The 12,500-nt window shown below is 41.7% G+C and overlaps 1 protein-coding gene across 2 annotated transcripts in view; it reads right to left on the reverse strand.

Moving 5' to 3' along the window:
- TMEM131L (transmembrane 131 like) overlaps nucleotides 1-12,500 on the reverse strand; it is a 132,901-nt gene that overhangs the window by 80,168 nt on the left and 40,233 nt on the right. For both annotated transcript variants that reach the window (XM_073645239.1, XM_073645242.1), the window contains 2 exons: nucleotides 2,010-2,126; nucleotides 1,066-1,176 (listed from right to left, as the gene is read on the reverse strand). In XM_073645239.1, the coding sequence (XP_073501340.1) occupies nucleotides 1,066-1,176; nucleotides 2,010-2,126 (228 nt within the window). The remainder of the gene's footprint in view (nucleotides 1-1,065; nucleotides 1,177-2,009; nucleotides 2,127-12,500) is intronic.

Raw genomic sequence — 12,500 nt, forward strand, 5'->3', positions numbered from 1 at the left:
CTCCTTTTTGATGCTCTGCCAGGCCTTCACTGCGGTGGTTTTCAGTTGCTGTTTGTTTGTGGGCCTTTCTGTCTGAAGTTTAGTCTTTAACAAGTGAAATGCATGCTCAATTGGGTTGAGACCAGGTTACTAACTTGGCCATTCAAGAATATTCCACTTCTTTGCTTTAATAAACTCCTGGGTTGCTTTGGCTTTATGTTTTGGGTCATTGTCCATCTGTAGTATGAAACGACGACCAATCAGTTTGGCTGCATTTGGCTGGATCTGAGCACACAGTCTGGCTCTGAATACATCAGAATTCATTCGGCTGCTTCTGTCCTGTGTCACATCATCAATAAACACTAGTGACCCAGTGCCACTGGCAGCCATGCATGCCCAAGCCATCACACTGCCTCCGCCGTGTTGTACAGATGATGTGGTATGCTTTGGATCATGAGCTGTACCATGCCTTCGCCATACTTTACTCTTTCCATCATTTTGGTAGAGGTTGACCTTGGTTTCATCTGTCCAAAGAATGTTCTTCCAGAACTGTGCTGGCTTTTTTAGATGTTTTTTAGCAAAGTCCAGTCTAGCCTTTTTATTCTTGATGCTTATGACTGGCTTGCACCGTGCAGTGAACCCTCTGTATTTACTAATTATGTTTTCGGCGCTTATCTGACAATGACATTTTTTAGGCCCCAGAAACCTTTTATCAACCTTCAATGTTTGCTTTGGACATGGTCATTTTGACCAGGGAAATATGTCTCAACCATTTTAAAAGTACCGTACTTCAGCACTTTTACATTCATCAAATAAGCAAAGGGTAGTACTATTATTGTGAGAAACTCTTAGAATTCTCCATTATAATAATGAACTACATTGTACTGAATGCCAGTGTAATGCATCTACACAAGATTTTTCATCAAATTGCTAAAATACAAATTTGCTTATAAAAATTGATACTTTTACAAAAGCCTCATAGGCACCTGTCTGTTAGTAAGGAGAATGATTCAGTTTATGTGGTTGTCAGTGAGGACAAGTGTGACATAACTGAGAAATATGTCAGAGTCTGACATCTGGGCATACCTGTGCTTGGGAGAGATGGATATTTGCAATCCGGGGAAATAATACTTCGCTTTTCTGAAAAGAGTTCTTGGAATTCTTTGAAGCAGAAGGAAAAGTCCCCAGACCAAACACCTAAAACAGAAAAACCGCATGTACAGTGAGGCTACCTGCGTACTAACAAATTAACTCTTCAGTTCCTTATGATTTACACATTTTGTCTTATTAGTGCTCCAGGCGGAGCTTTAATTGTTAAATGGTAAACCTCAGCCCCAATTTAGGCTCTGTTCACATGTCCGGTTTCATTTCCGTTTACATTATGTTCTCAAAACAGATTTTAAAAATAAAAGTTCAGCTATAGGACACATTCATTTGAATTGGTTTTTAAAGGGATCCAGTCACTATATTGCCCATCATCTTTAAGATCATAAGAATGGCGCCAGACTTCAGGCACCACGTGGATGATGGAGAGACATCATCCACTTACATTCACTTATAAGAGGAAGCGTTTGAAGGGACTGGGGCGGCGCTGATCACAACGTGGACCCATTGAACCTGACCGAGCAATTTACATGCAGCACGGGACAAGTATAAAACACTTTTTCTGAGGTCTGCAGGGGCACGTCTGGGGATATAAAGGGGTTGCAGGAACCCCACTGTTATGATCTTAAAAGTAATGGGCATAGTTTATAAGCCAAAAAAACTGGTGACCGGTTACCTTTACGTTTCCTAAAAGGCATCAGTTTGCATGCATTCAGTCGGCAATACATTTTTTGCTTGGACCAAAAACAGTCTGAATAACTTTTGTCGGTCCAAAGCATACATAAAAACTACTTTACACAGTGTAACTTCACATATCATTGGGGATATCTTCCATGTAAGTTTGGGCAACCATCTAGAAGTCTATACATTAAGGAGCACTAGCAGGAGAGATGTGCCCTTCCCCAAAAGCAGCCGACCCTCCTTACCTGGTAGGCCATAACGCCGTGTGAAGAGGTGTTTATAAATAATGAGCTTTCATAACTTCCTTCTTCATCTGGCAGGAAAACAACTGTAAATGAAGATTTTCCTCTAGCTGGAATAACCTAGAAGCGGCAAAAAAAAGATAAACAGCCATTTATAATCCATAATCTTGGTGTACATGGGTGAATCTCTAGGTGGTTAAATCTGATTGCCAAAACCGATCTGACGGGATTCAAGACTGCAGTAGACACAAGTCCGACAGCTATTGTTCAATAATGTCACATAAATCACAGACACTCCAACTTCCTATGTAAATGCACATACATAATATATACAGTACAGACCAAAAGTTTGGACACACCTCATTTAAAGATTTTTCTGTATTTTCTTGACTAAGAAAATTGTACATTCACACTGAAGGCATCAAAACTATGAATTAACATTATGTGGAATTATATACTTAACAAAAATGTGTGAAACAACTGAAAATATGTCTTATATTCTAGGTTCTTCAAAGTAGCCACTTTTTGCTTTGATGACTGCTTTGCACACTCTTGGCATTATCTTGATGAGCTTCAAGAGGTAGTCACCGGAAATGGTCTTCACTTCACAGGTGTGCCCTGTCAGGTTTAATAAGTGGGATTTCTTGCCTTATAAATGGGGTTGGGACCATCAGTTGTGTTGTGCAGAAGTCTGGTGGATACACAGCTGATAGTCCTACTGAATAGACTGTTAGAATTCGTATTATGGCAAGAAAAAAGCAGCTAAGTAAAGAAAAACGAGTGGCCATCATTACTTTAAGAAATGAAGGTCAGTCAGTCCGAAAAATTGGGCAAACTTTGAAAATGTCCCCAAGTGCAGTTGCAAAAACCATCAAGCGCTACAAAGAAACTGGCTCACATGAGGACCGCCCCAGGAAAGGAAGCCCAAGAGTCACCTCTGCTTCTGAGGATAAGTTTATCTGAGTCACCAGCCTCAGAAATCGCAGGCTAACAGCAGCTCAGATTAGAGACCAGGTCAATGCCACACAGAGTTCTAGCAGCAGACACATCTCTTCAACAACTGTTAAGAGGAGACTTTGTGCAGCAGGCCTTCATGGTAAAATAGCTGCTAGGAAACCACTGCTAAGGACAGGCAACAAGCAGAAGAGACTTGTTTGGGCTAAAGGACACAAGGAATCGACATTACACCAGTGGAAATCTGGGCTTTGGTCTGATGAGTCCAAATTTGAGATCTTTGGTTCCAACCACCGTGTCTTTGTGCGACGCAGAAAAGGTGAACGGATGGACTCTACATGCCTGGTTCCCACCGTGAAGCATGGAGGAGGAGGTGTGATGGTGTGGGGGTGCTTTGCTGGTGACACTGTTGGGGATTTATTCAAAATTGAAGGCATACTGAACCAGCATGGCTACCACAGCATCTTGCAGCGGCATGCTATTCCATCCGGTTTGCGTTTAGTTGGACCATCATTTATTTTTCAACAGGACAATGACCCTAAACACACCTCCAGGCTGTGTAAGGGCTATTTGACCAAGAAGGAGAGTGATGGGGTGCTACACCAGATGACCTGGCCTCCGCAGTCACCAGACCTGAACCCAATCGAGATGGTTTGGGGTGAGCTGGACCGCAGAGTGAAGGCAAAAGGGCCAACAAGTGCTAAGCATCTCTGGGAACTCCTTCAAGATTGTTGGAAGACCATTTCCGGTGACTACCTCTTGAAGCTCATCAAGAGAATGCCAAGAGTGTGCAAAGCAGTCATCAAAGCAAAAAGTGGCTACTTTGAAGAACCTAGAATATAAGACATATTTTCAGTTGTTTCACACATTTTTGTGAAGTATATAATTCCACATGTGTTAATTCATAGTTTTGATGCCTTCAGTGTGAATGTACAATTTTCATAGTCATGAAAATACAGAAAAATCTTTAAATGAGAAGGTGTGTCCAAACTTTTGGTCTGCACTGCATCTGTTAAAAAAATGCAACAGCTGTATATTTAGTTACAGAAAACATTATCTTGGTGTATATTATACAAGTGAGTAAAGGTTTCATGTACTAGATAACGCAACATGAGGAGCTGATAATTTGTTAATGACAATATAAACGTTAAAGAGATATACCCAGAATCACATTATTTTTCATAAAGCACAGTAAATGCACACTTATTGTTATATACAGACTAAGCCCAACAAAGTTTCTTTCTTGTACCAGTGTCCTTTTCACCTATATCGGCTCCAGCATCACTTAACAGAATGGACTTTCATATTCTTATCTGCTAAAACTACATTTCCCAGCAGCACTTGCTTCTCCTCAGTGCTGCAGACCCCTCTTCCTTTCCTGTGTGCTGCTGACTAGCGCCACTTCTCATCAAGCTAATTTAAGTCTGGCCAAACACATTTGGTGATATGGTCGGTAATACCTCACACAAAGCCCCCCTCATTTACAATAATCTCTGAAGGCAGATTCTCATGCAGATAAGTGTCCGCCCCATAGTCCTGAACAGCTCATTTACATATCACAAAAATGTGATTTCTCTAGAATACGACATCGGATCGCAGACATTAAGGTATCATTTTATTCAGCTTCCTATGGCCTACATGCCCATATAGACACTTAAGAGGGTTGATCCTACTGACAGATTCCCTTTACCTCAACTCCATCACTTGGCAGAGGTCAGTGCTACATGAGGGGAATAGCTTAAAGTGGTAATATGGTCACATTATATTGAACATGGTGATGAGACAACATGAGATCCGTGGTGATCCGACACCTAGCACGCCCACCAATCAGCTGTTACTTGCTCCAATAGCCGCTGGATGTAAACTCTTTGAATAAAGCAGCAAAGTGAAGCTCAATTCAGTGACCACTACACATGAAATGTTTACTTCTGGTGCTTGCCAAAGCAAATAACAGCTGTTCAGTGTGCGTTCCAGATGTCGGACCCCCATCAATCTCATATTGATTACCCATCCCTATAAATTTGTCATCAATATGTTGTGAGTGGATAACTCCTTTAACTTGGATTCATTATGCCAAGAATTTTTTTTTTTCATTTTGCTTCTAGGCTAGCATAACTCAGAGTGAAGTGGGGATATTTAATTATTAGGATATCTGACTTAGGCCATGGCCCCACTATCAGTATCCGGTCAGTATTTTTTCTCAGGAGTGGGAGCCAAAACCAGGTGAGGAACAGAGAAAAGGTATAATAGAAACAAGTCACCAATTCGGCATTTATCGCCCACTCCTGGTTTTGGCTCCCACTCCTGAGAAAAAATACTGATCGAATACGGACCAAATACTGATAGTGGGGCCGTGGCCTTATGCTGCCGCCGGTCACTCTATACATTGCATTCTGATCTTGGTCCGATTAATACAGCCATCTGACTGAGCCCTAAAAGTGTCATATTACTCCCAATAAACCAAGACTAACCTGCGATAAATCCTAAGGGTATTTACATGAAGAGTGTCGTCAACTTATACAGAAGAACTGGACTGAGAATGACAATAAGGCTATGTTCACAAGTTGTGTTTTTACCGCAGCAAACCCTGCCATCTTGGCAGTAAAGAAACCGCTTCAAAAAAGCATGTTTGGCTGAGTCTTTGCTGCTTTTTTTGCTACGTTTTTCTCATGGTACATTTGTCTCTTATGCATGCTGATAAAGTTTAGGGCATATAAAAAATAAAAAAAAAACACCTTACTTCAACTTACTCAGGTTTTGGCACCAAAATATAATACCTATGTTTTTGCTGTGTTTTTTGCACTACCCATTGCTTTTTATGGGTGAAAAAACACCGGAAAAAACGCTGAACAGTAGTGACATGCTGCATTTTGCAAGAACGCAGCTCTGACAAAACAGGAAAAAAAACAAAGATGTCTGCATGAGATTTCTGAAATCTCAGACTTTGCTGGTACTGTAAAACACAGCTGAGAAATTGCATAAAAAACGCTGCAAAAACGCAACGTGTGAACATAGCCTAAAGAACCATCTGTTGGCTTACTGGATGTTCACGTTCTCACTCAAGCAGGGGAGATTCTAGTAACAACCTCGTCTTGAAGATTCAAAAGGCTCCACTATCGTCATACAATTTTGCCACAATTTTCCTCAAATTAGAAGTTTTGTGAAAGGCAGAACTACTCCTACTCAAACCTACCTATCTAGAGTAAAAATAATGTGTAGTGGCCAAGACATGGAAAAAGTGAACTTAACTTTAATGTATAAGGAGATAAGTGTTGGACTTACCAGTCAGTCTACACCGTACTGTTCGTTACTCCATGAACTGTATGAATAAGGTGACAACTGGATGCTACCAGTTGGAGGCGTAACCTTATACAGTCTGACAATGTCAACTCTGATTGGTTAGTGTCAATTTGTGTACGGACACACCTCCAATTGCTGTGACAAGGAGTGTGGTAACGCCCAGTTGTCTATTTATTCATACAACTTTAGAAGGAATAACAATGGGACAGTTTCACGTAAAGTTATCAGAAAAGATGATCCAGATTTGTCATATAATGGTGATTTCAAGTATTTATGAAAAAAAGGGCATGTCAGGAGTGGCGACAGGTAGCTTTTGAAGAGTAGAAATATGTTGCATTTTTAAAGGCTAATTTGCATAAAAAGTTCTAAATGGTTTTAAAACCTGTTCCAGTTCAGAATAAAGAAGTTTGTAACCAAGGTAAACGCAGTGAATAATATATTAATATATTTACAACTGATGAAGCCTTGGATTGGCGCTCCATTGTTCCAAGCGAGAGGCTCCCTATTATGTAACGCAGCAATAGCGCATCGCTCCAAGATTCCTGTGCTCAGCATTCCAGAACTTTATGAAATTACAATGTTAGAGTTCACCACAGAACAGAAAAGAATGGCTTGTTTTACAGAATAGAGATCAGACCAGAATATAAAAACAAGTCCCTTTTGTGCTAAACATACACATGCTTTAAAAATAAAAAATAAAAAAGAACAGATATAAGACATGTGGAGAAAAATAAAGCAACCTCTAAGTGCATGGCACAGGATCTGGAGCAGTTACATTAACAGTGGGCCGGGGAAGCTAGAAAAAGACGCCCCGATCAGCAGCTATTCCACACACAGGCGGCTCTGTCCTGCTACATCTTAGATCTCAGCTGGGTATTTAAAACAACACGTTTCTCCGCTTTATTTCCATGTTGGGTTCGGGCACATACTAGTCTACACATTCTGACAGCTATGCAATGACTTATTTTGGAAATATGCACAGGTCTTGTGTTCAGGCCTCTCAGTCGGTCGTCAAAAGCCTAGAACCACATCTGCAATGCATTAGAAACTGCAAAACAAGGAGAGCAATGTCCTTACGGGGGATTATAGCCATATGGCGTATATGTGCTGAAACGTGACCTCACATGCCATGCTAGATTCTTCACATGAGGCCTGCTACTGATAACAGCACTACTTACTCTACACCAATACTTTTCTAGCATGAAAAAACACAACAGATGAGGGAAATTCAGGACAATCAATAGCAGGACTTCATAATAACCTGATTTTAGTTCTGTACCCCACAGATTGGCATAATGATAGTAGACCTATCCAACCTACTCACATAATTCCGCTGGTACTTAATTCTCCATCATGGTGTTATTTGCAACAGCTAAATTACAGCTGGACACCAAATTGTGAGGTCCTACGGAGCCATGTGCCCACTATGATAGCCCACAGACAGGCAGGGCACACCGTAACACGCAATGACTACGGTGTCAAATCAGCTGGGTGCTGCCCTACTATCTAGTAGGGGTGTCCTCTAGGTTGACTGTTTATTAGAAGATGATCCAGGAAACCATGTTCCGTATATGTCTATATTATTTATTTATATAGTACCATTGATTCCATGGTCCCGTACATGAGAAGGGTTAAACAACCAAATACAGATATCACTTACAGTAAACAAACTAACAATGATAGAATGGTATGGAGGGAAGAGGACCCTGCGCTTGTGGGCTCACATTCTACAAGGGAAGGGTGAGGATACAGTAGGTGAGGGCAGAGCTGGTGGTGTAGCGGTATGGTGGAGCAGTGGTTACTGCAGGTTGTAGGCTTGTCGGAAGAGGTGGGTCTTCAGGTTATATGAACCAAGTACAACATTTGTGGCCATATCACTATTTACATCAGTTCTTCATATTTGATGCTCTGGAGCAGAATACTGGTGCTTTGTAATGAAACCTCTAGCAATATTTTGCAGAAGAGACAATAATATACAAACTCACGGAAAACATTAGATGATGTTGCGAGCACTGAATTTTCTAAGACCCCTTCATTAATGAGTAGATTTCATCCATGTTTGAGAATATTCCCTAAACAAGCCGACTAACACAGGGCACCCGGCAGGCAGCACTGAGGAGCTGATCTTAGTGGAGAGCACAATATTCCAGGACCATAGATTTATTCCAGGTGTGTGCTGCTGACCTCTCCTCGTTCATGTTACCACTGAGCCTGGTCACCAGTTATGTAAGCTCTCCCCCTGCAGAGACTGAAACAGCACAGGTTCTCTTATCTTTTACTCACGATCTATCAAAAACAAGACTGACCAGCACCTAGCAAAGGAAACATTCAGGTGCAGGTTGCTGGGACTGCATTGCCATAGCATACAAACAAATACAACCACACATGGAGGCAGCAATCAAGGGCTCAAAGAGAAAAAAGTGGACTTTTTTTCACCCATTCTAAGCTGCAGAGCTTCACCATCCCAACTTATGCCCTTTTCAAGGAATAAACTGCACATTTTTTTTTTCACTTGGATCTGCCTCCACTTTTCCTCTATTGTATACTTAAAGGACTTTCTGGGAGGGCTTGCACTATTAAAGGGAACCTATCACATCAAACAACACTATTAACCAGCAGACATGGGGTTAATCTGCTGGTTAATCGCATTCTACAGCCATGCGGCTGCCACACTAAAAGCCCAGCTACTGGGGGGAAATTAACGTTTTTTCCTCCAGGGAGCAGCCTGTGCACCTTCAGTCACCGCTCAGTACATAGTGAGCAGCAGCTGTAACTACGCCCCAGTGCTGCCTGACAGCACGCAGTACAGTGCATCAGTGCCGAGCGGCTGTCCATAAGTGTCGGGGCATGGGTACAACCGCCGCTCACTATGTACTGAGCAGTGACTGAAGCCGTGCCTCTATGTCTGAAAGCAGGAGGCTGCTGGGAGGAAGAAAGTTCATTTCCTCCGGGTAGCTGTGCTTTCGGTGCAGCAGCCACACGGCTTCTTTTTCCTCTTTTATATACACTGCTCAAAAAAATAAAGGGAACACTCAAATAACACATCCTAGATCTGAATGAATGAAATATTCTCATTGAATACTTTGTTCTGTACAAAGTTGAATGTGCTGACAACAAAATCACACAAAAATCATCAATGGAAATCAAATTTATTAACCAATGGAGGCCTGGATTTGGAGCCACCCCCAAAATTAAAGTGGAAAAACACACTACAGGCTGATCCAACTTTGATGTAATGTCCTTAAAACAAGTCAAAATGAGGCTCAGTATTGTGTGTGGCCTCCACGTGCCTGTATGACCTCCCTACAACGCCTGGGCATGCTCCTGATGAGGTTGCGGATTGTCTCCTGTGGGATCTCCTCCCAGACCTGGACTAAAGCATCCACCAACTCCTGGACAGTCTGTGGTGCAACGTGACGGTGGATGGAGCGAGACATGATGTCCCAGATGTGCTCAATCGGATTCAGGTCTGGGGAACGGGCGGGCCAGTCCATAGCTTCAATGCCTTCATCTTGCAGGAACTGCTGACACACTCCAGCCACATGAGTTCTGGCATTGTCCCGCATTAGGAGGAACCCAGGGCCAACCGCACCAGCATATGGTCTTACAAGGGGTCTGAGGATCTCATCTCGGTACCTAATGGCAGTCAGGCTACCTCTGGCGAGCACATGGAGGGCTGTGCGGCCCTCCGAAGAAATACCACCGCACACCATTACTGACCCACTGCCAAACCGGTCAAGCTGAAGGATGTTGCAGGCAGCAGATCGCTCTCCACGGCGTCTCCAGACTCTGTCACGTCGGTCACATGTGCTCAGTGTGAACCTGCTTTCATCTGTGAAGAACACCGGGCACCAGTGGCAACTTTGCCAATCCTGGTGTTCTGTGGCAAATGCCAAGCGTGTGCACGGTGTTGGGCTCCCCATCTGTGGACGTTGGGCCCTCATACCACCCTCATGGAGTGCGTTTCTAACCGTTTGTGCAGACACATGCACATTTGTGGCCAGCTGGAGGTCATTTTGCAGGGCTCTGGCAATGCTCCTCCTGTTCCTCCTTGCACAAAGGTGGAGGTAACGGTCCTGCTGCTGGGTTGTTGCCCTCCTATGGCCCCCTCCACATCTCCAGGTGTACTGGCCTGTCTCCTGTTAGCGCCTCCAGCCTCTGGACACTACGCTGACAGACAAAGCAAACCTTCTTGCCACAGCTCACAATGATGTGCCATCCTGGATGAACAGCACTACCTGAGCAACTTCTGTGGGTTGTAGAGTCCGTCTCATGCTACCACGAGTGTGAAAGCACAACCAACATTCAAAAGTGACCAAAACATCAGCCAGAAAGCATTGGTACTGAGATGTGGTCTGTGGTCCCCACCTGCAGAACCACTCCTTTACACAACAGCATGTGAAATTGATTGTCAATCAGTGTTGCTTACTAAATGGACAGTTTGATTTCACAGAAGTTTGATTTACTTGGAGTTATATTCTGTTGTTTAAGTGTTCCCTTTATTTTTTTGAGCAGTGTACTTAGAGGACGTTCGTGACTTCTGCGATTGGAGGGATTGCAATATTAAAGGGAACCTATCACATCAAAGAACACTATTAACCTGCAGATATGGGGTTAATCTGCAGGTTGTGTTCTATAGCCATTTTAATGCTATTTTCTGGTGTATTATAGACAATATGGGTTATACCCTCCCTATCTGACATACTTGAATTACACTTCGCACTTTTTGGTATATGATAAACAGTGTTACTGTAACCCATAGAGTTAACCCACATACTGTACCTATACATGTTACTGTAACCCATAGAGTAAACCCATATACTGTACCTATACATGTTACTGTAACCCATAGAGTTAACCCACATACATGTTGCTGTAACTCAGTTAGCCCACATCCTGTACATATACATGGTACTGTAACCAACAGAAATAATCCATATGTGCACTTTATGATTGAATTCTACTTTACCGTGAAGAATATACTAGTCATATGCACTTTATTTATTGATGTACTTCATTCTCATAAGCAACAGTTTTGTGGCATTACATTGAACTGGTGCACACTTCATAACAAAAACAATACTGCACAACGCCATCAGGTTTCTTTTCTCTACATCACGTATAGCCCTGCAATTTTATTGTACACATTTTATTATGGTGTTATTCTGATATTTTGAATTAATAAATACTATTTTTGATATTACAGGGAGTCTTTTCTTTTTTTTAGGGGGGGGGATTTTTAATTTTATTGTACTATATTGATTACCTCCCGAGATAAAGTGTGACTTACTAAATTAAAGGTGTTTAGGATTTTTTTTACCTATATATAATGACACGTTTTAATTTCTGTAAAACCCCTTTAAGCTAACAGCAATTATTGAAAGGGTTGTACAGTCTAAAACGTGACTGCGGACTTGTAAATCCTCAAATCGCATGCACAGGAATTGGAATACATTGCGCTCATGAATTTGTCCATCAAGATTAGCTACTCCCATTCCAGCTAAGCTCTTACTTTTCAAAAAGTGGTTAAAACTGGCCAAGATTGGTGTAAAAATGCCACAGTTATCAAAATGTACACAACTAGGAGTTGAGCAAGCATTTTGTAAGCTTTCAAATTATTTTTTCGGGAATTTGGTTTGATGAATTGGTCCCTAAAAGTTTAAGATTGAATATGCTTTAAATCTAAATTCCTTCCCATTACAGAAATCAGATAATGACGGAAAAGAGGATATACTGATGCCTTATATAACCATTTTTGTAAAGAGAAAATCTATGAAACTATTTGAAGGCCACGATGGACAAATGTTTTAGGAAGGAAATTCCATTACTCTGTCACAAGATGGTCCTTATTGTTAGTGTATCTTCAGGATGCCATAATATGAAAATGGTGACTGTACCTGCAATAAAGAAAGGTGTGCAGCTCACCAGATTTAAAGTCCCATATGGTTTGGGACAGGGAGAGCATTAATGTCTGGGTGCAGTCAGTAACAAATGAAGGATAAGAAATCCAGCTTCACAAACTCAAAATCAGGGTCTTCTTTAATGGTGAAGTAACAACCCAGTGAACAAAGTTATAAAAAAAAAAATTTTAAATTATAGTATAGCTATAAAATATGAAAGAAATATCGAAAGATATGAAAGGATTGAGAACATAACATGTTATAGCTATGTCCTCCATTTGTGACTGTACCTGCACCCTCCAGGGGGCTAATACAGTCAAAGGACTCCTATCACAATAGC

The sequence above is a fragment of the Phyllobates terribilis genome, unplaced genomic scaffold (assembly GCF_046119375.1).
Source record: "Phyllobates terribilis strain yellow unplaced genomic scaffold, ASM4611937v1 Scaffold_1__5_contigs__length_1240528914, whole genome shotgun sequence".
NCBI classification, from domain to species: Eukaryota; Metazoa; Chordata; class Amphibia; order Anura; family Dendrobatidae; genus Phyllobates; species Phyllobates terribilis.